We start from the raw sequence: 27,513 nt of genomic DNA, 5'->3' as shown, positions 1-27,513 counted from the left end.
CCTATTCACCTATTCAGAATTATCCTTTAGTATTCAGATGCCATTAATTTTACAATGTCCTCATGTATTTCCCTCATGCTTATACATCACCATCCAGGTTGGAAGGAAAATGACCTGTTTAAACCCATGTGCAACCCTCAGGAAGTGATCCTTTAGATAGCTACCTCATGCCACAAAAGATGTATAAACCAGGGTCTCATTATTTTAAAAACAGTGAGTGTTATCTGTAAGTGTTATCTCTTGGTAATTATCCAAGAAGAAATAGTACTTGTAAATCATTTTTAACTTTGTAAAATATTACTTTTCCCCATCTCTTTTATTTTTAGTTTTGCTTATGAAATAGGTCATGAATTATATTTTTATCACTCTATTGAAATTTTGGAAAGGTTGAGCCTTTCATTTGAACTTAGTTGCTAAGAACATATAAATGTAACTCAGTTAAAACAGATAGATTTATGATTCAGGGCCCTGAAGTTATTTTATACCATGTCTGTAATTTTATACCTTATTTTCACCCTAAAGCTTAAAAGATAGTTCTAGGGGAAGACTTTCCTTTAGACCTAAATTTTCCACTGTGGAGGTAGGGGGAGTTCAATTTTCATAGTTTGAACATTCTCAAAAATGGTTCATGGGGCCAGGGATATAGCTCAGTGGCACAAGCACCTGCCTGACAAGCGCAAGGTCCTGAGTTTGATTGCTGGTACCAAAAAAAACAAGGTTCAGGATTTCAGAAGAAGTGGTAAAGAAATGATAACAACTTGAATTGCCTAATGAGTGACCATTTTTCAGCCCTGCTGATGGTTTTGCCGTTTATAGTGATCAGTTAGAAATCAGTTTAGAATTATCTGCAACACCTTTCTGGAAGCTGTGAGGGACAGATGTTTTCCAGACCTATCTCTGGAAAATCTTCGGCCTGTGATCCCAGACGTCATTCCATTGTATCAGTGCATTGTGGTTTCTGTAGAATATATACCATAAAGTGATGACGTTTAAAATATTTTGTTATTGTCTTAGTGACAACCTGCTAGGAAAGTAACCTTCTCAGGAAATTGAGTGACAACTTCTCATTCTTAAAAGAAAGAACATAGTAAGTTGTCAGTAAATGTCTGATACAGAAAATAGATTGACATGAATTAGTTATCAGAAGACACACTTGCCCTACAAATTACTTTTGGCCAGGGAATGCCTTGTATACTGTTCTAACATGGCTTAAACTTGCAGCCTCACTGCCTGTTGATGAGGGCCCCATCTAAGCACTGCCAGATCTAAAAACTTTCTGCAATGAGGAGCAGTCTACACCATCCAACACAGTGGCTACTAGCCACATGTAGCTTTGGAGCATTTAAAATGTGGCTCATATAACTCAAACTTGATTTTAATTGTTAATTTAAATCAAAATAGCTACTTGTGGCTGATAGCTACTGTACTGGACAGCACAATTCTAGAAAAGAACGAGTTTTAAGCCCTACCTGAAGTAAAACAAGGAAATAACAATACTTGAACAGAAATAAGAAGAAAAAGAAAAGTTGCCCTGCAATCACATCTCACCTACACAATCATTTTAAAGGAGCAAAAGTCCCATGTGCTTTGGATTTTAATTTTTATGGTGTTTCTGGGGTTTATGTTAACATTCATTGTACTGTTCAGTTAGATTTGTAAGTGTGTTCTGTCGGTGACTTAAACGCTGGAAGCATGAGCATAAAAAGACTGTCCTTGCTCTGATGTTTCAGAGTTTAGTGGGAAACAGATATTTAGATAAATGTAACTATGCTTTAATACATATTTACACAAATATGTGTTGGGAAATGATTCCCTAAAGCTGCGTGGGGAAAAAGGCATGTTGCAGTGGGAGATGTCATAAAGGGTATTTGAGTGGAGAGACGAAGAATAAATCGTGACAGTTAGGAAGACAGATGGGGATGGGAGGACATACCAGTTCTCTCCTTGATCATTTCATATATTGAGACCTGGGAAAATAGAACGTTCAAGGGACTAGTTCAAAACAGTTTCAAAGTTCTCTTTATTATAAAACTATTAACATAACTTATCCATGTACCTTGTTTTGGGCTAATGTGTTTTTTTCAGTTTGATCATCTCTGAAAACTAAATATTGTTTTGTCTAAGGGACTAAAGTTTTATCATCCATCGCAGACCAAAAGAGTTCTCAATCCTATAATTCTTAGGAAATTTCCTAAATAGGTTCCTCTGAGAAAGTTTATTATTCCTGAAAAACAACCACTTATGTAACCATTTATGTCACTTAGGAGACCAAGGAGTATCAGTTTTGCTTACTTCAAATAATTATTTATTAGAAATTGAATAATCCCAGTTCTTTTTTCAGGCTTGTAAAATAAAGCTAATTGTATTGGTAGTTATTAAAATCACTCACATTAAGTTTATATAAGATATAATTATAATAGGATGTGGTTCAGAAAATGCTTAATCCTTAAAGTCAGGAATTGATATGAGATCTTTATTACACCTACCTAGATTTTTACAAATGAATCATCTGTTTATAGTCTTTGTATGCGCCATTAAGAGCTGGTTACCTACAGATTACCGTTTGTGTTTCCCTGGGGCTTATGAGTATTTCTTCCATTTTATTATGTGACTAGAACATTGTTAAAGGCTGAGAGTCTTAGTAGTTTGAATTTGTTGAGTTGATGTTGCATGTTATTATAAATCAAATTTTTCTTACCCACCTAATTTACGTTATGTTCATTTTATTCCTCATTTTTCTTTTTTTAGGACCCAATGTTGTCTTCCAGTTGTGAAAGCACCCCAGAGACCCACTATCCAAGTTTGACTCTAGCCTGGAGGCAGGGCAGGCAGCCCTGATCAAATATCTCCTACACAATTCAGTTACTTCGATTGAATGTTAGAGCCACTTGTGATTATTTCTTTGTGTTTCTAATTTACAGTTAAATTTTATTTGTAACAAGTTCAAGGATAGTGGGTCTTTGTGTGGCTTTCCCTTCTGTTCACTCTGGCATCCTTTAGCATTTTTCTTCTCTTTTAATTTGGTAATTAGAGGTCATTAGCATGCATATTGAGTTTGCCCTTACTTGGTGGGAGTTCAAACACACAAAGACCCACTATTTGCACAAACTGTTCTTTCTGGTTCGGAATGGGCTGCTGTGCTTTTCTAATGTTATTGCAACATGTATATTCATTACCGAATTAAGATGAAGTTTGCTTATGTTCTGCTATTATGTTTGATCTAACCCTAATCACAGTGAGCTCTTAATTGGCTCAATCTGCAATTCGCCCTCAAGTACGCGCTGTTTTCTCTGTTACTTTCTAACATGCCACTAGGAGTACCAATATTTAGATTTGTTTAAATGCCAAGAACTGGAAATAACCTTTTCTCTACTTTCTGTGTAATCAGAGTGAAGCAATAACATTTGTAGGGCGCTTCTGTTTTCTCGTGGAAGAGGAAGGTGACCTACTGTGGCAGGTGTGTGCAGAATGGAATATGCTAAGCCTGTTTAAATTGCCTAAGAGTGAGTGCGGTACTTTGGAAGTTCCTTAGGATCTTTGTGTGCTCTGGGCTAATGAAGATCCTGCATCGTGTGCTGTAGCATATGGTGTTACTTCTTTATTGATAAACTGAAGATACTGTTCTTCAGAAATGAAAGGTGTGCATCAACTGCCAGATATACACCCTTCCCTAGCTGAGGCAGAGCACTTGTATCTATATACTAGGTTCAGAATTCATGTTATGTATTTTCATCAGGTAACTACATGTCCCAGTACACAGAGGGACACTGGTTAGCATTCTCCGTGTCTTTAGTAAAGATCATAAGGACTCTGTGAGGAGTTTTAAGTGCCCCTGAAGCAGGCAACAGGCTTTAGCTAAGAAGGACTCAAGAGTGAAGGCAGGGGCCGGGGACATAGCTCAGCGGCAAAGCGCCTTCCTGAGAAGCGTGAGGTCCTGAGTTCATTCCCAGTTCCAAAAAAAAAAAAGAGTGAAGGCGGGATGCCTGCAGCCTGCCTTCCTCCGTGTCCCTGCAGCTTCTTGGAGGCCAGGAGATTGATTTTACCATCCCAGCTCCCGGCTGATCTCTGCTGTTCAGCCACATCAGCTACTTGTACATAGGATTTTCTTTTTCTTGAGTGGAGAACACTCTAGAAATAACAGGCACTGTTATAAACTAATATAAATATGAGAGTACTTAGCTGAGGCAAAAGGGAGTTTTAATAGACAGTATTAAACTATATTTGAAAATCAGTGAGTTTATGCAATTCAAAATGTTTACAAACTACATTGCAGTCTACTGTTTGTGATTAAGTATTATCAGGAAAAGTGTACATACAATCAGTCTTATTTCATCACATAGTTCTTTAAAAAAGAAAAATGTTTTTATATCTCTCAGCTTTAAGTTAGAGGCATATTTTGTGCAATATTTATGTTAATGTGCCTATGCATTATGAATGGGGATTAGCTCAGTCGTACATTGCTTAAATCATAACTTTACAAAACTTGAGAAAAATTAGCAAGTTAGTTAAAACTTCACAAAGTTCAAATATCTGTGCTCCAAAATACTTTACATTATTGGCCCTAGGGTGATATATATGTGTGCTCCCTGGGGTGGAGATTTCTGGTTATTAAAGCACCTCCTTTTGTACTATTTGGCATTGCCATCATACTTTTATAAATAAGACATTGATAGGAAAGCAATAATACCCTTTTACAAGTGGGTAACAGATTTGCCTGCAGTCTCTAAAAGAGGCTGTGCAAACATTGAGTCCTTGTGAATTCGAGTGACTTTTCCAAATTCTGTGGTTGGCTGGTCTTACCTTTTATCTCCTGAACTTTCCACTTTTGCACTCTTATAATTGAGTTCAGTTTAACGGCAATTACTTTAAATACTGAGGTTAGAAATCAGATCACTGTTAATTAATCACATTACTTGATATCACATTTTTTCCTTATAAGTTTGAATTTAGGCTTTCCTAATACACTGATAAATCATTTTAAAGAGATTCTTGTAACTCAAGTCACTTCACTTTAACACTGATAAATATGGATTATTAGCAGTGACATTCAGTTTGAGCTTAGCACTTACAAGCAATCTGAAAGTCACGTGTTCATCAGGTACTTGTGGATTAAATCACATGCTGGCCCAATATTTAAGCTGAATGTCAGTCTGGAAAATAAACTTAACTCTGTCAACTGAAATACAACTCTTTATGTAGGTATTTCGCCACCTATTTAAGAGAAAGCTGAAAAGAAAAGATGTATGACATACACTCTTAACTCGAGTCCTTCAGAAGTGCATGAAGTCCTCAATACCTCATTCAGCTGTATATTTGTTCTCTTGCTCATCCATTATAAGGTAGCTTTCAGTTTGCTTAGAAGAGAAGAGCTTACTATAGAATGTATAGGTAAGAAAACATCTAAATAAATTGGAACACTGTAGGAAAAATAAAAATACTTGCTTATTTAAGGATTGCAATATGTGATAATCATTTTTTTCACACTTGATTAGGCTTGATGGGTTTTCCAGCAATGAAAAAAATCAGCTCTAAAACTAAAGCTGATTTTTAAAGAAAATTTAAATCAACCCTGTCCATTGTATGATTTCTCAAAAAAAACTTAATTTAAAAAGTCATTTTATGGCTGGGAATGGTGGCACACACCTGTAATCTCAGCACTCAGTAGGCTGAGGCAGGAGGGTGGCCATAAGTTTGAGCCCAGCCTGAGCTACAAAGGTGAGTTCAAGGCCAGCCTGAACTGCATAATGAAACCCTTTCTCAAAAAGACCAAAAGTAATTTTGAAATAAAACTACCTAAAATGCAATTGCTATTTTGATATCATAAAACACAGTATGAATACTAGTAGTTTAAAGGAAAGAAACTGTATTGGGGTTAGAGAAAGAAATGCCAAGTCCAGTCCAAAGCTTAATTGCCAAGTTTTCTTAGAATGAAGTTTACCAGCTTATAAATTCTTGTAAATAAAATCTATAATGGAAATATTGAAAGACTTTCGCCTAAAGTGGCACTATTGGATGCTGCTGTGATGCTACTGTAATGTAATAAATTATTAAATTGTTGCAAAGTGCTGTTTTTGCCTTAAATTTTTATTTTGTGTGTCTTGAAAATTATAATATTAAAGGTATTGAGATTGTGCAAATGCTGGGCACGCTTGGCATGAGATAATCTGTTTTTATTTTTATGAAATTGTAATATAACCACGCAAGTGTGTTTATTAAAAGGACACAAACTACATCACTTGTATTGTGTATTTCTTTTGAAGCACCCTTTAAGAGTTGTTTTTAATTGTTATATGTAGTTGCGATTAAAAGCCTTTGGAATTTCTTTTTTTCTTAATACAGTGTTTGGGTATAGGACAGCAAATTTTTTATATCACAGGAGAAAAGGAAATTTTTAAGTGGTCAAAATTGAGACAGTTTTATCTGAGATAATTATATATCTCAAAAGCAAAAGAAATTTTGATTCTCATGTGCTGTTGGTCACAAAAGTAAAGAAAAATATAATAGAAGATAATAATAGACTGATAATAATAATAGACTGAAGATAATAATACACTTTTTCCTACAACAGTTTTCTAAAAAGATTCTTGCAGGTTAATGTGGAGTAAGACTTGTATACAAAACAGGAAGCTGTGTGAACAACCTGCAGTGGATGCCTGGAAGGTCAGAGTCAAGCCGAGTGTTAAACTGAGTGATCGAGTTGGTTTTAAAGGCCCCTGGGTGAAAAGAAAAACTGGTTCAAAATCTAACCCACCCTTGCATAACCTAAAGAACCTCCTTCCCTCCTCTCTGGGACGTGACCTGGACGGCCTGTGCTGAGGGGTCCAGGTGTGAGTATACAGAAGTGAGTGTGAGGGAGCCGAGCCTTAGGTGATGCACAGCTCTGAGGGCTCTGCCTGTGAGCCACACTTACAAAGCGGCATAATAAGCACAGGGACAGACACCTCCTGGGCACCGAGGGAGTACAAGAGGACTCCCTGATCTAACGTGGATGGGCAAGGCAAAGACTGGTGGTGGAGAAAGCCGCCACCAGACCCCTGTGCGAAGGGTCAGTAAGCCAGGTTTGAGGCTAGGGTAGTGGGGAATACGCAAGAGCAAGAAGCAGCAAGGGCGAGGGGGCAGTGTGCTTGTAAGCAGTTCCGAATCCTACAGCGGGAGCCCAAGCCAGAGGTAGTGAGAGTGGAGGTGTGAGAGACACACCAAGAGTTAAATCAGATTCTCAACCTTCCCAGGGGAAAAAAATATTGATGTTTCTGTCCTGATTTAAATGGCCTGGGAGTGAGCATTTTTCAAAGCTCCCTAGCGGGTCTGAAATGCAGCCCTGGCAGAGAAAAAGCAGTGAAAGAGTTCCGAGAGAAAACTGCCTGTAGCTGGGAATTGATCGGATGTGAGAGAAGGTAGAAGAATGCTTTTATTCCCGGGTTTATACCTTGGATGACGGGGTAGCATAGTTGAGTAGAGTTGGAGCCAGGCATGGTGGCACATGCCTGTAATACCAGGACTCCAGAAGTCTGACATGGGAAGGTCTTTTTTTTTTTTTGTACCAGAAAATAAACTCAGGGCCTCGCATTTGCGTGGCAGGCGCTGTGTCACGAGCTGCATTCCTCAGCTCAAGGAAGATCATAAATTCAAGCCTAACATCAAGCCAGGTGTGGTGGCACATGCCTGTAATTTTAGCACTCGGGAGGCTGAGGCAGGAGATCGAGACCAGCCTGGGCTACATAGTAAGTTCAAGACCAGCCTGAACTGCATAGTGAAACCTTATCTCAAAAAAAACAAAACAAAAAAATAAAACAGGTTAAATAACTTGTCCAAATTTACACAGCTAGTGAGTGGCAGTTTGTTCGGTGATCTGGTTTCTGAGCCCATGCTGTTAGCTTCTATGTTAATGTGCTGAGATTGCCACCATTTGTATAATATTAAAGTTTTGTCAGTGCAGTGATTACTCATAAGTAAAAAGAAAACTCAGACTGTATGGTGTTCATGTAAAAACTACAGGGAAAACTGAATATAGTAAACAAAGACAAGAATACGTAACAGTATCCAGAATGATAAAGCTAAACATAATAGTGTTATTGAGATATAATTCATATACCATGCAGTTCATCCACTTATTTTTTTACATTAGATTTTATTGATACATTTTAGGTATACATAATGATCACATTCAATATAGAGAATTTGTACCTGTACATGATATAACTTGGGTTTTTTCCCCATTCCATACCCTCCCTTCAACCCATCCTCCATTTAAAATATAGAATTCAGGGGCTGGGGATTTAGCTCAGCGGCACAGCGCCTGCCTGGCAAGTGCGAGGCGAGGTCGTGAGTTTGATTCCTGGTACCGGGGGAAAAAAAAAAAAATAGAATTCAGTTGTTTTGATATCCACAATCATGCAGCCATCATCACAGTCAAAATTAGGACATTTTCATCACCTTAAAAAGAAACTCTACCCATTAGCTATTACTCTCCATCTTCATATGCCCCCTGCCCAGCCATCAGGCTAGGAAGCCACTAATCCACTTTCTGTGTCCATACATTTGCCGTTGTGGACATTCTGTGTACGGAGTCATAAAATAGAGATTTATGACTGACTTCCTTCACTTAGCATAATCAAGTTCATTCGTGTTCTAGGGTTAGAATATCATTCCTTTTTATGGCCAAGTTAATACTTTGTTGTATGGATATATACTGTGTTTCCTTCAATCATTAGTTGGTGGACATTTGAGTTGTATCCATTTTCTGGCTATTAAGAATGCTGTTAGGGCCAGGGATATAGCTTAGCAGCACAAGTGCCTTCCTGGCAAGCGTAAGGTCCTGGGTTTGATCCCTGGTACCAAAAAAAAAGGATGCTGCTAGGAACATTTATTATAAGCTTTTGTGTGAACATATGTCTTCATTTCTTTGGGGTATATACCCAGAAGTAGAAATGGTGTGTATTTATATTTACAACAATGGGTGGTTACTGTATTCAAAACTTTTTTTTTGCATACTGGATCTCCAAACCAGGGCCTTTCACTTGGTAGGCAAGTGTAGTACTAGTACATCTCTAGCCCTTTTTAAAAGTTTATTTTGCAACAGGCTCTCACTAAGTTGCCTAGGCTGTCCTTAAATTTTTGATCCTCCCATCTTGGCCTCTTGAGTAGCAGGGATTACAGGCACTTCACCTTGGTGTATTTTTAACTTTTTGAGGTACTATCAGACTATTTTCCCAAGTGGATGTACCATTTTATATTCCCACCAGCTGTGTATAAGTTACCTGTTTCTTCACACCCTCACCAACACTTGCTATTCTTTGACTTTTTATTATAGCCATGCCTGGGGATATAAAGTAAAATGTTGTGATTTTAATTTTCATTTTCCTGATGACTAATGATATTGAACATCATTCCAAGTACTTCTTGGCCATTTGTATATCTTTTTTGAAGCAAGGGTTATTTTTTAATTGAATTTGTCTTCATAATCACTCTTTTTATTTATTTTGGTCTTTTTTTTTTTTTTATCTTTTTTGAGACAGGGCCTCGCTGTGCAGTTCAGGCCGGCTTTGACCTCACTTTGTAGCCCAGGCTGGTCTCAAACTCACAGCGATCCTCCTTCCTCAGCCTCCGCAGTGCTGGGATTACAGGCATGCGCCACCACGCCCCGGCTTATTTTGGTCTTTTTGAGACAGGGTTTCAATATGCAGTTCAGGCTGGCTTTGAACTCTCTTTGTAGCCCAGGCTGACCTCGAACTCACAATGATCCTCTTGCCTCAACCTCCAGAGTGCTGGGATTATAGGCATTCACCACCACACCTGGCCATAATCACTCTTTAAGATTTTTTAAGAGCAGTTTTAGGTTCACAGTAAATTTGAGAGGAAGGAGTAGAGAAATCCTGAAGTCTTGTATCCCCACACATGCATACCTTTCCATTTTCCATATCCCCCACCTGAGGAGTACATTTGTTACAGCTGATGAACCTCCACTGACTGTCCCTACCTGCTGGAGTCTGTAGTTTGCCTGAGGGCTTATTCTTGGTATATCTGCTGTTTGAGTTTTGACACATGTAATGACATGTATCCACCATTATAGTATTACACAGAGTAACTGAAATTCTCTGTCAGGTCATTCCTCCCTTCTCCTCTGGCTCCCAGTAACCACAGATTTTTTTTTTTTTTGGTCTTTTTTTGAGACAGGGTCTCACTGTGCAATTCAGGCTGGCCTTGAGCTCACTTTGTAGCCCCAGCTGGTCTCGAACTTGCAACGATCCTCCTGCCTCAGCCTTCCGAGTGCTGGGATTACAGGTGTGCACCACCATGCCCAGAACCACAGATATTTTTGCTGTCTCCATAGTTTTTGCCTTTTTTAAAACACTACATGGTTGAAATTGTATGTACCCTTTTCGAATTTGCTTTTTTTTTTAACTTAGTAATATGCATTTGTTTCCTCCATATTTTTATTGGTACATGTTTGCAGTACATAATGATTACATTCATGTGGGGAGTTGGTGCATGTACATAGCACACTTAATTCTTTTATATCCTCCATATGTTTTTCTGACTTGATAATTTTTTTGGGTGCTAAGTAATATTCTATTGTCTGCATGTACCACAATTTGTTCCTGTTCTGAAAAACATCTTGATTGCTTCTAAGTTGAAACAGTGATGAATAAAGATGCTATAAATATCTATGTGCAGGTTTTTGTGTAGATATAAGTTTTCAGTTCTTTGGGATAAATACTAAGGAGGGTAACGACTGTATTGTACAATATGCTTAGCTTTGTAATAGCCAAACTGCGTCCCAAAGTTGCTATTCTGCATTCCCACCAACAATGAATGAGAGTTCCTGTGGCTCCATATCCTTGCCAGCATTTGATGACATCATATTATAGGTACTGGCCATTCTGACAAGTTTGTAGTAGTAACTTGTTCTAATTTGCATTTCCATCAAGGTAACTGATGCACAGTGTTCTTTCATACATTTATTTGCCATCTGCATATCCTCTTTGTAAGGTATCTGTTAGGGTTCCTGGCCTGTTTTTTAATCATGTTCTTTGTATACTTTGGACAACAATTATTTATCATGGTATGTCTTTTGAGAACACTTCCCCTTTGTCTGTCACTTTTCTTCATTCTCTTGACCATGTCTTTCATAGAACAGGTTTCAATTATAGTGATTTTCAGTTCTAGTGAAGTCCAGCTTATCAATTCTTGTTTTCATAGATCTTTCCCTTTGGTGTTGTCTCATAAAAGTTATCACCACATCCAAGGCCCTATAGATCTCATGTGTTATCTTCTAGGAGTTTGTATTGTGTTTCACATTTGGGTCTTGTAGCTTTGACTTAATTTTGTGTTAACTGTGAATCTATTTTGAATTAATTTTCATAAAGGATATAGATCTGGGGTTTTTTCTTTTAATTTTTATTAATACGTGTTTGCAGTACATAATGATTACATTCATTGTGGGAAGTTACTACCTGAACGTAATACATCTTAATTCCTTTTACATCCCCCTTCTCTCTCCCTCCCCCTCCCTCCCCCTCCATCTCTTGCGGACCTTCCTATTTGAAAAGATCCGTCTATCTGCCAAGGCTGTGTTTAGATCCATTTTCTTCAAGTGGGTGTCCTCTTGTTCCAGCAGCAGTGATGAAGACTCTTTTCTCTATTGTACGCCTTTGCTCCTTTGTCAAAGGTCAGTTGGTTACATTTATGTGGTTCTATTTCTGGGCTTTCTATTCTGCTCTGTTGATTTCTTTGTCTATTCTTTTGCCAATACCACATTGTCTTGGTTACTGTACCTTAGTAAATCTTGAGATTGAGTAGTGGTAGTCCTCCAACTCGTTTCTTTTTCATTATTTTGAGTCTGTTGCCTTTCTGTATAAACATTAGTATCATTTTTTATACTTTTTTGTTCATTTTGTTTTATGCATATTTTGTTTGTTTTCAATGCTGAGTCTTGAGTTTGAGTGTCTCACCCATGCTAAGCAAGCTACACTAGCTAGAATCTGGGCTAGATTTTGTTGTTGGGTTTTGTTTGTTTTGTTTTGTCTTGTTTTTTGATGTTGGGGATTAAATCCAGGGCCTTCAAACTGAACTCCATCCCCAGCTCTCCTCACTTTATTTTTGACACAGTGTCTCACAAAGTCATTTAGTTGCCCAGACTGGGCTTGAACTCGGCATGCTCCTGCCTCAGCCTCCTAGAGTGCTGACTTTACAGACATGCATCACCCACTCCTGGCTTTGAATCCGTTTTTTAATCACTCTTTCAAACTTCATTTTACATAATAACAAATTATGAAGGATGTGCTTAATGGAGGTATTTTAATGCTGTCATCAAAAGGCAAAATTTAGTCTTTCAAAGACAGTGATAAAATGAGTGTACTGGGAGGTATAATGAGAAAGTTGCTTTGAATCCTGCCCTGTGATCCCTACCCTCATCCGAGTGATGAGGATGAGAATATCAGTGGGTGCTGTGGCACACACCTTTCTTCACAGCAGTCGGGGAGGCTGAAAGACGGATCACAAATGTGAGCCCAGCCCAAGTAACTTAGCAAGACCCTGTCTCAGAAAGGAGGGGGTGGGGACTGGGGAGGTAGCTCAGTGCAAAGGCCCTGGGCTCACTCTCCTGTACCACACACAAAAAATAAGTAAAAAAAAATTTTAAACCTACATTGCAAATGGGACTTAAGGCTTTTACGAAGCACTAATTCACTGACACGTGGTACATGACCGGAATGACAGCTAATAGGTAACAAACGTCTGCTGTGTCCTGAGCAGTAAGCTGAGCACTTGGGTTGTCTAGACAAATGAGTGGGAGATCAGAGCTCAGTCCAGTGTGACTCCAGGGCCCTTCCAGCCACCACCCCCAGCCCCACCCTGCCCTCTGCTTCCCTTAACTCTGGCCCCTGCTCTTTGAGACCACAAAAGCAGTTGTCACTTAATTCTAAGAGGTGAGAAGAAGGGAAGAAAATGGACTGCAAGTTACAGTTGAAGGTCCTGGGAGGACCTGCCACTGAGATCCCCGTGTCCCCAGTGGTTACCCTGCAGCCAGAAAACCAGAGAGCTGGAGAAGCCAGCATGTCCTCAGCTCAGCGCTGTGGGGGCAGAGTTGTCAGTTGCTCATAACGTTGGAACTAGGAGCTGTGTATCATACCATTGGAAGGTTAGAAGGACAGTAGGCTGTTCAGTAATACCAGGAAAAAACATGCGTATGAAACCATCTTGCCCCAGTATACTACGGGGTAATTGGTGTACTGATAAAAAGTGCTGCTGAGTAGGGAAATGAACTATTAGGTACAAAGTTCTAAGTGTGTGTGTGTGAGAGAGACAATAGAAGGGTGTACAGAAAGACCAGTTATGTCTCTCTCTCTCACACACAAACACACACACACACAGAGTTAGAGGGGAGAAAAGGAGTTAAAGGAGACTGATGCCTTTTGCAGTGCTTTGGCTCTCTGGCATTCAGAATATTTATCCTAAGCCCTTTTTTCTCTAGAATTCAGTCCAGCAAAAGACCAGGTGAGGTTTACACACCTGTCTTTAGTAAATGTAACATAAGCACCATTTAATACGGCCTGTTCTTTTGTGTTAGGACTTGAATTGAGATACCTAGATTTAGAGATTCTGTAGCTCTAAAATCTATGACAGTTCACCACCAAACTTCAGATTAGATAACATTTTAGAACAGCTGTTTTTATTGCTAAGAATTAAAAGTTCTATGTTGGGTAAACATGGAGAGACTACAGTGCATGATATCTCTTATTCTAAACATACTATTCCTTCAGCTGAGTTGGCCTTGTAGCTCAGGCTAGAAAACTACAAATATTGTCAAGAACTAACTGCTGTAGGATCCAAGGGCTGCAATTTACTGTTAGGATGCCTCTGTTATCTTAGCCTTACAACTTTTATAAAAGTTTAAAAATCAGACCAGTAAAATACTTCTTTTTCCATTTGTATTTATCAACAGAGTTGCTTTTAGAAGTTCTAGAATACTAGTGTTTTCTGATAGCCAAATATTTTGCTTTCTAATGGTCTGTAGCATTACAATGCAATATGAACTTCTTCCCTTTTTAATCTTTGAGCACCGTTGCACCTCGTGATAGAACTTGACAGACTGCAGAAAGACACATGAGAGATGAGGGTGTAATTCAGTGGTAGAGTACTTTTCTAGCATGCCTGAGGCCTTGAGTTGAATCCCTAGTACCTCAGAGAACCTGTGCCTGTAGTCCTGGCTACTCAGGAGGCAGGAGGTTCCCCTGAGTCCAGGAGTTTGAGACCAGCCTGGGCAACATAGCAAGACCCCATGGCAAGACAAAAAAAAAGAAGAATTTTTAAATTTGTTCAAGAATTATTTAAATTTCCAAAAGACAAGTATCTGTGGCTTTGTGGTAGAACTGTTCAGCCTGGTATATTGTTTGTATTCAATAAATGTTTGCCAAGTAAATGAAAGGCTGTTCTTTTACAAAATAAAATATCCCATAACTTTCTAGTGCCTGATAATATTGACTACAACAACAGCCTGCAGACAGTGCACAGAGTTTAGTCTTCCGGTTTTACTGGTAAAATCTTTTCACTGAACTTAAACACAGTGCAACTGAAAACCTCTGTGTGGTACTCTGCCTGCTTGCTTTAGTGCACAGAGAATACCAATGAAATGGGCACTGCTCCCCGCAGAATGGCAAGGACTTCCTGGGACTTACGACGTAATCTGAACAAGCCCTCTCTGTATTAGTCAGCACAGATTGTCTTTTGTCCTTCATCTTTTGGAATCTTCCCAGATCTTTCTTTTCTCCTCTCCTAAGCTTCTCTTGTTTGCTTGTCCTTGCTTGCACATAATTTAGAACAGTGCTTCCCAGCTATGACGTGGAGACACAGAACTTTCGTGGCTGTGATTCATGCTTTACCTCCCAATCTCTGCATCCTTCCACGGGCAGTGGGGGGCGGGGGTCTTGTGGCCCAGCCCACTACTGATTGTTCCCACAGGAATTCTGATCCAATAGTAGTCATAACCTCATTTTTCTGCTTTTTCCACTCTTGAGGTCCACAAGAACCGACCAGGAAGTTTTCACCAATTTCTCTGTCCACCTGTTATTAATGTTTATCTCCCTATCCCGTCCTGTAAATATTTGTTGAGGACTTAGCAGGTGTCAGCCCCGGGGATACAGCAGATCATAAAACAGAGGAGAAGCCTGCCCTTTCGAAGTTGAGTAGGGTAAAACAAAACAAGCACAATGAATGTGTAAAGGGTGTTAGTGCCGTAGAAAAATGTAGGGAAGGGAGAGTCTTAGGCAGGAGTAGGCTTGAGGGACCTTATTTTGAATAGGGTACTCAGCCAAAGCTCCAAATGGTGGTGTGGAAGCACAGACAGGAAGGACACAAAGGGTGTCTGGAGAGAGCCGTGTGGCTGTCTGGAGGTGCGCTGGGCAGAGGGGACGGCAGATACCAAGGACCTGCGAAGGGAGCAAGGAGTGTGCCTGTGATGCTCGAGGAGGCAGAACATGTGAGAGGTTCAGAAGCGAGAATAAATTTGGGAGTGTATCAGCATGTCCACAAGCAGGAGACTGAGCTAGATCACCAGGCTGTGAGTGCACAGAGAAGAGTCCCAAGGCCTGAAGCGAAGGGCACTCTGCGCTAGAAATCTGGAGAGTGGAGGAGGGACGAGGAAAGGGGCCAAGCAGGGAGGTGGGAAGATATGAGTGGGGGTGCTGACAGAGAAGCCACGAAGCCAAAACCAGTTCTAAGGACCAGGGATGGGGCTAGGGATGGAGCTGCATGGTAGAGCACTTGCCCAGCATGCACAGACCCTGGTTTCATGCCCAGCGCCCCCAGCCAAGGAGGAGAGGGTAGTGGATAACCAGCTGTCCTAAATGTGAGTGACGGTCAGATGCGCCACCACGCCCAGCCAACTCCACTTCTTTAAACTAAAACATTTGAAAGTGATGTTAAATCTGCAATTTTCCTGCATATTCAGTAGATGTTCCCCCAAACAATAGATTCTCTGGTGTTTGTTGAAACTCGTTCTGTGGGCTCTTAGAGTCTGTGTTCTCTTGTGTGCATGTCCATCGCACCACGCTCATTAATAAAATTCAAATCTTACGTTCTTACCAATGTTCACCGACTACTACTGTGATCACAGTTGTGTCTTTTTTCCTTCTTTAGGGGGTGGATGGGAATAATTGTCTTTTCTTTTCTTTATTGTCTTTGAGGCCTTCAGTTTGTTGCAGATAAGATTAGAACTATTGTATTTCCAGGTGAGTTGTGGAAATCGTCTTACGCAGATCCTATAAAGCCCAGGCTGTCTGCTGCTAATAAAACTCCCCTGCTGTTGCTTTAAACTTTGTTTGTACAGCTTTCTCTAGCCTTCTATTTAGAACGTTTCTATTTTTAGTATTCTTAGTCTAGTCTTTCTTTTCACTAGCAGATTTAAGCTATTTTCATTGATGAGAATGATTTAATGCTTTTATCTATGTCTATTATATTTTCTCCCCACACCCCACCTTGGTTCTGCCAGTGTAGGGACTTCTATTGCATTGAGTTTTACTTTTTTTTTTTTTTTTGCGGGGGTTTGTGTGTATGAATGTGTGTCCGTGTGTCTGTGTGTCTGTGTCTGTGTGTGTGTGTGTATGTGTGTGTTTTGTTTTCTGAGACAAGCTTTCACTGTGTAGCCCAGGCTGGCCTCAGACTCCTGGCAGTCCTGCCTCAGTGTCCTGAGTGCTGGGACTACTGACAGGCATGTGCCCCACACACAGCTGCATTGAGCTCCTTCATTTGCCGCTGTTGGTTCGGAAATTACGCGTTCTGTGTCTGTTCTTTCAGTAGTTGTTTATGTTTTTAATATACATATGTGTTTGCCTTAATGAAGTCTCAGTTTTGGTCAGTGGCGAGCAGAATGATTTCTCTTTAATGAATCTTCTCTTTCATGTTATTATGTTTTCGTGTCTTAATTCACCTTTAATTACCTACCAACTTAGCCATTATTGTTGTGGTTGTTGTTATTTTATACAATGATTATTTTTATTTTTTGCATATTAACTAATACTTCAGGTTAACACTGTGCCTTATATCTCCTTATGTCCTTCTTGTTCAGTTTCCTTCTTCCTGAAATACTTGACTCTCTATCATATTCCCTCCCCCTCTCCCTCCTCCTTCTGCCCCTTTCCATTCTCCTCACCCTCTCCCTTCCCTCTCCCTCTCCCTGTTGCTGGGGATTGAATCTAGGAGTGTAATACCTCTAAGCTACACCCAAAACCCCTGAAATGTATCTCTTAATAATTCCTTTAGTCATGTCTGTTAGTGGGAACTGTCTCAGATTTTGCCTGAAATCATCTTTGTTTCTCACTCATCCACATATGGTAGTATGATTAGCTTTCTAGAGTGACAGTTTTCTAGAATGTACTTTTTCTAGAGTATAACAGTATACTCTACTGTTAGGCAGAGATGTGCTGCCAGTGTAATGAGTCTTACTCTGTACGTATTTATTTTTCATTTGTTCCTAATCAGAAACCATTGTTCCTCCTAAACTGAAGGGCTTACATCATTTGTCAGTTAATTCTACCAAAGTCCCATCCACTATAATCTCAGTATTATCTCTTTTGATTCTTTTATTGTCCTTTCCTAGACTACTCTGAGATGTATGTTGAAGCTTATCCTTCTGTGTCTCAGAACCTCTCTTTTATGTTTTCCGTCTCTTTCTGGGTTGTATTCTAACTAATTTATTTAGATCTGTTTTTCATATTTACTGATTATTTTCTTGTATGTGTTCAATCTGCTGTTTATAACTTCCATGACAATATTTGTCGTTTTATTCATTTTTTTGTCAAATTTGCCTGTTTTTTTACAGGTGTTACTTATGGCTTAAAGCCCTTCATATATGTCTTGAATTATGGACGCATATATTTTACATCTCCATTTGTGTTTTTTCCTGTTAACTTATGTTTTGGGGGTTCTAATGCTCATTTTTAAATTTGTGATAGATCTGCTCCATAGTTTTATAATTTTTTTACTTTGAGCTCATCTTTACTGAGACCTGGTTTTCTGTGGAAATCCATAGAACTAAGGTGCTGAGAGTGTGCTCATTTCAGCAGCACACATACTAAGGTGGTGAGCACGTATACATAACACTCCAGACCAGCTGTACATTTTCTTTGGCCAGGCATCCTTGGGGTTCACCAGCCAGGGGCCAGTTTCTATGCTGATTCAGCTCAGGAACTCTTGAACACAAATGTATGTGATGTGCAGTCCCAGAATTTCCACTCTTCTCCCAGCAGAGACAAAAGGCTTTCTTATCATCTCACTGTTTGGGTGGGAGGATTTTTTGTTTTCTGTCCATGCTGTCATCTTCCATCTCCTGCTAGAATCTCCTGACATGGGGCCAAACCCAGGCAGAAGCCAACTAGAATGGGAGCTTAGAGAAATCAGCCTGCAGGCCCAGTCCCCTTGGAGCCCAGAACAGAACAACAGGAGAAAGGAAAGAAATGGGTGTGGGAACAGGGAGGCTCAGGATGAACGCAATAATCTGTAACCACTTAACAAATGTGATCAGAGCACTGTGTTCAGGCTGATGTTACAGATAGTTAGATACTGTCCCTAAGCTCTAGTGGAAGAACTAGGTATGCTAACCATGTGGATTAAGGACAGGAGTTATATACGTACTAAAATACAGATATCAGGGCCAGGGGTATAGTTCAGTAATAGAGTGCATGTTGTCCTTGAGTAATAGAGTACATCTGTATTTGGGCCATATTTCAAGTGTTCAGAGTTGCCAGTGCTACTCTTTTGGACAATATAGGTATTGAGATGGCAAAAGGGGTTTGTTCTATCCATAAAATTGTAATTCTCCACCAAAACATCGTATTCTCCCCTCTCTCAAAGAAGGATCTGTGGCAAGTAAATGTTAGCAACTCTGGGTTTATCAAACAGAGTATTTCTTAAGATCAGGCAATCTCAGAACCTAATAGGCCAGTGTGTGTCGTAGCCTTACAAGAGCAATACAGTCTGCAGCGTGGTCCAGGTGTGACCTGACAGGACTGGCTGCCATAGCCCATTTTGGTATTGGCTGGTTTATAGGGAGCAGAGAGCCTGGTGGCATGCAGAGGGGACATCCAGAAGGAGTCACAAGGCTGAGGGAGGAGAGACTGAAGCCTACAAAGCAGCAGCTCAGCCAAGGAGCAGCACTGTGGGCAGGCGGAGGGGCGGAGGGGCAGGTGGGCTCCTGGAACTCAGCAACGCTGGGGGCCCTGTTGGCTTCCTGAGAGCTGGGTCAGCCAGGCCGTGGGACAGGGGTCAGAGCGTGCAGATTCGAGACGGGAAAAGGAGAGCCGAGGGAGCAGACGTGAGCAGGGAGCCTCTTGTGAGTTTGGCAGCGAGATGAGAGAGGGTGTTGGGGAGGGAGCTGGGTTGAGGCAAGGGTGCCGTGTGTTTGTTTTACAGTGGGATGGGAAGAACATCTAACTCATGCATAAGAAGGAAGCAGTGAAAACTGAAAATAGCAGCGTGAAAGAAAAGGAAAGGTCATGGAGGAGAGGGCCAGTTAGGGACAGTGGCTTTAGAAACAGGACCCTCTAGTCACCCGGCCCGGAAGTAAGAACAGGAACAAGTAAGCAGAGAAATAAAGGACATCCGAAGTGAGGGCAGAGGGCAGGTTGAAACTGGAACAGAGGATAGACGTTAAGAGCCACGGCCATGAAGTGCTGAGGTGTCAGCTAGGCAAGGTGGACCAGAGTTGTCCCCACGCCCATCTTGGTAAAGCATTGGCCACCTGAGTCCCAGCTTCACACATTACAGAAAGCCTGACTTTCCCTGTTGTTCTCAGCCATTCATCCCGAGAGAGGCCAGTGTATGCGTTTTAACTTCAGTCTCAGTTGCCCAGAATGTGAGACAACCCCCCACCATGCTATACAGGGCATGGTGCACAAAGTGTTACCGTAATGATCATGTAGTCATTCTACAGTCATGACTTTTAGAAGAAACAGTGCCAGCCACACTTAACTTCAAACATGAGTAACTTTAGAGAAAACCTTAAATAAGTAATAGTAGAGGTGAATTGTTCAAAATCTTGGACATAAAACACAGACCATGAATGACTGGAGTTTGTAAAACACTAAGAGGTGGGGTCACCTTGGAAACAGTTTCGTTGCTCCCATCAGCGCCTTCCCATGGCCAGCACCCTGTTAGAATCAGCACCATCTTGCCAGGTGTCCAGCCCCATGCTGCACCCCGTTAACCTTCCGGATTCACTGCACAGGACAGAATAAAATGCAGCCCCTGCAAAGCATGGTTGTTTCAAACATAACGGTATTATTATGATTTCTTCCTGCTCCTGCCACCTGTGATCTTCCACATTCAGTTCTTTCCACTGTGACAGTCATTTTAAAAGCTGTTGTCCACATCTGCAGAAAATGAAAAGGCTATCTTCAGGGAGACCATTTGTAAGCTAAAATCTATACAAAATATAAAGATATAAAGGAAGTCCAGCCTGATCTTGGCATATTCTACCCCTGGGGCTCTGTCCTTTTGTTCCCCTTGTCAGGCCTTCCCTGGGATACGCGCCTGCATCTGTCACCGCACTCCCTCGTCCCCTCGCGCTCCTGGGACACCTCCCTGAGCCCTTCCTGATGGCCCCGGCGACAGGTGACCACCGTGCTTCATTTGTCTTCCTCTCTCCCAGCTCTCTGAAGCACGTTGCTTGCTGCCCAGTGTTACAGCTTGCTGGGGGCTGTTAAAAAGTGCTGTTAAATTTTAGAAAAGTTTGCTGGAGCAAAGAAATATAAAACAAATCAAAAACAACTAATAAACTAGGTAGCTCCTAGAACAGACCCTGAGAACTCCAACCAACATTGTGGTCTGGTAGCATTAATAGAAAAAACAAATTTGAGGCACAGAAAACAATTTAATTGGCCTCAACTTAGCCCCCAAATGATCATTTGGGAACAGTGTAACTAGTTAATTGGTTATAGCCTAGTTAATGTATTACAGGGCCTTCTGCAACCAACCAAAACTCAGTTCTGTGATTAAATTCTGTATCAGTTTGTCTGTACAAAGCCATGGCTTCCCACAAATTTTATTGCACACACCTGCCTGCTTTTGCTTTTGTCTGAGGAGTTCTGAGCCACTCCCCATCTCACTGCATAAGGAGGCCTCAGCTACTGAGTGCAGTGTGTCACTTCAGTGTCACCTCAAGCTCAGCACCAATGTTGTGTGAGCAGAGAGCACCACAGTGAATGCACCGCCTCCCACCCTGTGCCAGGCTGCCTGTGACTGGATGCCCACACTGTATTCAAAACCAGGAGTTCCTTGTCCAGTGTGTCAGGATGGTAGTCTTGTTGGGAATTGCTGGGTGCTGGGAATTTTAGGTTCTCTAACCCCAGAAACTTGCTTTGAGAAATCTAAAGACATGTTTTATAGATGTTTTTTTTTTTAAATAGTAACTCAAAGTAAGAAATACATTTTGATCCCCAAATACAGACACACACACACACACACACACACACACACACACACGGATACCTTGATTCATGAATTTAATTTGTTTTATGATTTTGGGGAAGATGGCCGTAGTCGTGTTTGTCACCAATGTGGCATTTGTGAATGCAAGCAAAACTTTGTTGAATGCTTTTGTTTGAGAACCAAATTGTTTGCAAACAGAAGTGTTCGTGTACCTAGGTATTACTGTGTGTGCATGTATGTATGAATATATGTAAATAAAAACTTCTATAATACTTACCAAGTGCTAATGATGCGCTATTTCTTTTAATGCCGAGCCAGCATTTTAAAAAACTAAATTGATAATGACCCACTGATGGCTCAAGAGCTGCAGTTTGGGAAACATTGGTCTCAAGTATTTGATTCATTTAACCATTTCAGTAATTTCAAAAATTTCTTGCAATGGTGAGATCCCTGCAAGCTTAATGCAGGTGTGCTGCTCTCTTTGAAGCCACTTCTAGAAGTCCTCAGCACTGTCACTGCTACTCAGAAAAGAGCAAAAGAGCGTGTTGAAATATCACAGAGGCTCTGTCTTGCCACTCTGGAGAACCGAGTGGTGGATAGCTAGCGCAGCTATCCACATACATGTGACGCCCGCAAACTTGGCCGTGTTCTCTTGAAGGCAGTGTTGTTTCGAAGCAGTATTTGTCAACCCAGCACATCTGCTGCTAATGTGTCCTATAGATTTTTAAAGCTGTACCCTGTTTTTCTGCAGGGTGCGCTGATCTCCAAGCGCTGGATACAATGCAGCCAGCTGAGAGGAAGAGACAGGGCTACATCCATGAGCTGATTCAGACGGAAGAGCGGTACATGGATGACCTGCAGCTCGTCATTGAGGTGAGAGGCTGTCGCTGACTGGCTCACGACACCTGCCCCGTCCCACAGCGGAGGACAGGTGTCAGTCTCTGGGCTGCCCACAGTTGGAAGCAAAAGTGAGGCATCATTTCTTTCCATTTCCTCCTTCGGTGCTGGGGATTGAACCCAGGACCTCACACATGCTACACACACCCCCAAGCTTGACCTCCAGGTAGGTGTGGCTTGCGGTATGAGGATTCCCAGCAGAATGTTGCTCCCAGCTTCAGAATGTTGTCTGCAGCACCTGGGTGATGCCTGAAGATCATTAGTCTACTGAGTGGGTCAGCTCTGTTCCCCAGCTCAGCTCATCTGCGAGCAGAGACAGGACAAGTGGACATGGAATGCCTGAGTTATTTGTGGGGGAACCCATCCAGGAGGGCAGGAGTGCAGAGCATGCATAAAGGCCCCAACCAGACTGGACCTCGAATTTTTGCCTCCATGTACTTACATGGCTGTTTTGACATCTGGCTGTTTCAACTCAGAGGAATCACAAAGTGATGCAAGTACTCACCTCATGTTTGTGTCATTTTAAAAACCTAAAAGGAGCAAATTGCAAAATATTTCCCAAATACCTCATATCTACTGTCTGTGTTTGCGCCTCTTACCAGTGACCACTATGCTCATGATAGCTGTCCTTGCTAAGTGTAGCTCTTTTTTTTTTTTTTTTTGTCTTTTTAAGGCAGGGTCTCACTATGCAGTTCAGGCTGCTTGAGCTCACTTTGTAGCTCAGGCTGGTCTCAAACTCAGGACTATCCTCCTGCCTCAGTGTCCCAAGTGCTGGGATTACAGGCGTGTGCCACCACGCCTGGCACAAGCGTAGCTCTTTATAGTGGATCCTGTTTGAGTGAACAAAGGAAGACTTTATACTTACACTTTTGTATCCATGGCTTTCAATTCCCAGAAAATGTGTCTAGGCCCTCAGGTAAGACCAGTTAAATAAAGAGAGCAGCTGAGGAGGACAAGTGTCTACACGGGCCCAGTAGCCACAGTGTACACCCTGGCCATGCCCTTGATAGCAGAGCAGAGGCCTGGCCTGGATCCATTCTCTGCACTAAATGCAGCCCGGGTGCCTGGTGTGTCCCCACACACAGAGCACCTGCTCCACCCAGACCCCACCCTGCCCCTGTCAGTTGGGGATGCCCAACTTCCCCTGAGCCCGTGCGCTCTTTGAGAGCAGGGACAGCCTATCCTTCATCCAGTGTCCCCAGAACAGCCTGGCCCTCTGCGCTCCTTCCCGAGTCCTGAACAGATTAGATACGTTTGTTTCTGCACTTCTTTGACGAGGACCAGTGGCCTGGAGCCTGTGTCCTTTATTATTTGCTTGTGAATGTCAGCCTGCTGCTGGTCAGAGGCGGGTCTTAGGGGGTGGTAAATGCCCGTGGAAGTCTCTCTGGCACGGGTACAGAAGGCGGACAGACAGGCGCTTACCCACCTCAGGCGGCTTGCTTCACCAGCTAGGGCCTTAGCTCTTCCCTCTCTGTGTCCCTCGTGGGATGTTGTAGGGTGAAGTTGGTCGAGATCGGGGATTTAGGGTGCAGAGCACTGCTGCCAGCAGCACCTGCCCGTCACCAGAGGGCCCAGCCTTTGTGTTCCCTTTGCTTCCCTCACTGAACCAGTACAAGACACCATATAGAAGAAAGAAACAAAGTAGCATAAAGCAGTGAATAAGGAGGCGCTAGGCAACCAGAGCCATCGCTGCCCTTCAGCGACAGCCCCAGAGCAGATGGGCTTTCCAGGGCCTGCTCTCAGTAGGTGCCTCCTGGCATGTGGGCCTCATTTGAAGCCAGTATCTCCCTTTAGAGGGAACGTCCACTTCTGCATAATTCTGTGACTCCACCTTCACCTCAGCCCAGCATATATTGCTGGACCCTACTGTGTGCAGAGTAGTGTGGCAGAGACTAGAGATGCAAGAGAAAGCTCCTGTCCCCGGCAGTTCACAAGCCTGCCGGAGAAGCAGGCTGGGCTGTGGTGAGGGCTGGGCCCAGAGGGGGGCCGCCAGTTAGGCTGGGGACACAAAGCCGGCAGGCGTGTGCAGAGGGCAAGGGACCTGCAGGTGATCCAGCGTGGCTGGAGTGTCCGGCACCCAGGGTCCGTTCGTGGGGTCAGCAGGGAGTGGATCTCACCGAGCTGTGGACCTCGGCAGAACTCACGTCTCCTCAGGCTGCCAGCGGGGAGCCTTTGAGCCATTTCAGCAGGGAGCAGCGTGTCTATGTATTTTGGAAAGATCACACAGGAGAAGAGAGGTTCCGGATCACTGCTGTTTCCTTAAGGCTTTCAAAGTCCTTCTCTGGCGATCGTAGTTATTTAGTGGAAACTTGGACTTCAAATCAAAAGCAGTGGAGTTTTAGTTCTAGTTCCCTGATGTTCTACCTTTGTGATTCTGTGTAGGCTCTGTAAGCCTTTATTCCCTCATGCGCCCTTGAGCCTCACCTGTATCATCTATGACGCTAATGCTGTGTGCACACAACACACACACACACGCACACACGCACACACGCACACCCCTGCTTGTTTGTGTATGCATGCGATACAGACGGCATTATGATTTCTCCTTCCACCAGCCAAACTCTTGATCACCTCAGCCCAAGGTCAGTCCCAGGGCAGCCTAAGCTATCACCGTACTTTCCACAGAGTTCCAAGAACTCAGAAATGCTCAGCCTGACAGGAGTTTGCGTCCTCATTTCCTCGAGGTCTTACAGCACTCAGGTGCTCTGTGGCGGGGTCTGTTCAGCCTTCTTAGCATCCCTCTGGGGTAGGGCAGAGAACCGCCCCGTAAGGAGATTACTGGATTCAGTCCTAAGAATCAGCCTTGATCAGAGCTCAGCAGCAAAACAGTAGGGAAACCGCAGTTTAAAGTGTACAGCCCTAATGATGCTTTTTTAGAAGTACCATGGTCTCACAAGTTTGAGTATATGAAAACATCAATTTAGCCCACACCTAGGGTGTGTGTCCACACTGCAGCAAATTTATTCCTTCTGTGTTTTGAACCTAGGTTTTTCAGAAGCAGATGGCAGAGTCAGGCTTTCTCACGGAAGGAGAAATGGCCTTGATCTTTGTCAACTGGAAAGAGCTCATCATGTCCAACACAAAGCTTCTGAAGTGAGTGGTGCGGGTCCCCGTCCTTACAGCTGCCTTCTGTTCCCTCAGGCTTTGCACTGTTATCATTTGGGGAGATGCTCCCTAGACACAGAACACATCCTTATTGAGCACAATAGAGAAATATAACAAAATAATTCAACAGAGACAAAATGAAATCATCAAGCACTATGCTAATGTATGGTCCTAAAGCGTGATTCTAAGACCTGTGCCTCAGCAGAAAGTGAATGCATCCAAAAGAGGAGCTGCGGCTCACAGCGCAGACATCACCAGCCAGCCTGGCAGCCTGCTCAGTCCCCCTGTGAGCCCCAGGCTGAGTCACTGTCTGTCCTCGTCCTGTGAGGAGGGTGCCCGGCCGCACCTCTGCCCTCCTTGGCCTGACAGTGCCCCCTCTGCCAGGTCCTCTGCAACTCCTGCGCCCCTTTCTTCCCTCACAGACTACTTGGTTCAGATGAATTGGTTAGAATTTTTCAGAAGGAACTGTTTTCTGAGGTTAGGGTGAAATCAGTTCTAAAGGTCTCATGTGCGTAGGCTTCGTTTTCTTTTTCCTCTTCACTGGCGTGTTCCAAGGGTTGGCTTGGCCAGCACAGCTTTAGCCCGCACTATCTCCTGTTCCTCCTGGCCTTCCTAGGTGCCCAGTGGTGTCCTTACCATTGGGCACCCCAGCATTCATCTTTTAATTGCTGAGGACATTTGCTGAGAAACAGGTGAGAACGTGTCGTTTGCAGGGCCTTGCGGGTCCGGAAGAAGACCGGGGGTGAAAAGATGCCTGTGCAGATGATTGGGGACATCCTTGCGGCCGAGCTGTCCCACATGCAGGCCTACATCAGGTTTTGCAGCTGTCAGCTTAATGGAGCAGCTCTGTTACAGCAGAAGACAGACGAAGACACAGAATTCAAAGACTTTTTAAAGGTAACTCCATCCTGGGCCTCGCAGGTGTCTGTGGGAATAGCAGGCAAGCCGGCCCACTGCTGAGCCTTGAGCAGCAGCTTACACGGCCCACGAGGTAGTCTCAGCAGTGGACGGAGGCATCTCTGGCAGGGTCCAAAATAACACAGATGTGGCAAAGAACTTTCTGATAGCGTTGTTTTGCCTCTAGACCTGTTTCTCTTGGCACTGGGACCATGATTTTTCCCATAAAATAGCAGAAGAGGGAGGGCATTTGGTTGGCTGGTTTTTTTGAGACAGAGTCTTGCTATGTAGTTCATGTTGGCCTTGAACTCACTACATAGTCCAGGATGACCTCAAACTTATGGTGATCCTCCTGCCTCAGCCTCCAAAAGCCTGGCCTATTTTTTGTTTGTTGAGCAGATTTACCAGCTACTTTATTTTCCCAAAGAAACATTCAGAATGTCACTATCTCTTTATTTTGTAATTTGTATTTCTTTAATAACCATCTTAGTCCAGAAAAAATATAGCTTACTTACGTGGATAAAGTGTAGTAGGATAGGCTAATTCATAAAGTACCTATCTGTGATCCTATACATACACCAGAAACATGCACTGGGGTCATGTAGGCTTTCAGAATCCAGTGCAAAAAGAAGGATCCATCCCACGAAGCCGTGGTCAAAAATTAACAAGTGAAATAAAGCTAGAACTGTGTTTAGAAGGAGAACACTGTGTAGGTGAGCATGTAATGAATTGCGGACTTCCTCTTAACAGTTCAGCAGTGACCTTCACACAGCTATGTATTGGACTGGATGGTCACATTTGGAGAAGTCGTTTTCTTTAATGTGGTTCAGTAATACAGACTGTTCTGCACATGTAAAAGGGTGAGGGAAGTGAAAGTAAAATCTGCTTTTGTTTTTTTTTCTACATTTCCTTATGCTTCTTTTTGTTCATGAAATAGTGTGACCTATTACACAGTCCTTAAGGGGGAATGCTTAATTTAATATTGTCATGATCAAATATTGGAAAAATGATTCAGCATAAAACATTAGATATTCAGAAAAAATATAAGACGTTCAGAGAATAAAAATTCCAAAAGGAAAATGGAGAAGACAATGAAGTTGAAATGTAGCCAAGAACTAGTTACATTTCAAAGAATTAATAAAACATAACTCTAATATGGGCCAGGGGTATAGCTCAGTAACATGGCCTGCCTGG

General features: G+C 42.4%; 1 protein-coding gene and 1 long non-coding RNA gene across 4 annotated transcripts in view; one reads left to right on the top strand and one right to left on the bottom strand.

Moving 5' to 3' along the window:
• Window positions 1–27,513, top strand: part of Itsn2 (intersectin 2) — a 135,826-nt gene that overhangs the window by 95,902 nt on the left and 12,411 nt on the right. For 2 of the 3 annotated variants that reach the window (XM_005400386.2, XM_013522611.1), the window contains exons 29-31: window positions 22,172–22,293; window positions 25,304–25,410; window positions 26,136–26,319. In XM_005400386.2, the coding sequence (XP_005400443.1) occupies window positions 22,172–22,293; window positions 25,304–25,410; window positions 26,136–26,319 (413 nt within the window). Of the gene's footprint in view, window positions 1–2,748; window positions 5,579–22,171; window positions 22,294–25,303; window positions 25,411–26,135; window positions 26,320–27,513 lie in introns of those variants that run through there. The other variant, XM_013522612.1, reaches the window with a different exon arrangement.
• The window catches only part of LOC106150255, an 11,176-nt gene continuing 9,079 nt past the window's right edge, over window positions 25,417–27,513 (bottom strand). Inside the window, exon 3 of the long non-coding RNA XR_001236976.1 lies at window positions 25,417–25,491. This is a non-coding gene — a long non-coding RNA (uncharacterized LOC106150255). The remainder of the gene's footprint in view (window positions 25,492–27,513) is intronic.

This window comes from Chinchilla lanigera, unplaced genomic scaffold (genome assembly GCF_000276665.1).
Source record: "Chinchilla lanigera isolate Chin_1 unplaced genomic scaffold, ChiLan1.0 scaffold00068, whole genome shotgun sequence".
In the NCBI taxonomy this organism is placed as follows: Eukaryota; Metazoa; Chordata; class Mammalia; order Rodentia; family Chinchillidae; genus Chinchilla; species Chinchilla lanigera.
This window is presented reverse-complemented; position numbering and strand designations above follow the sequence as displayed.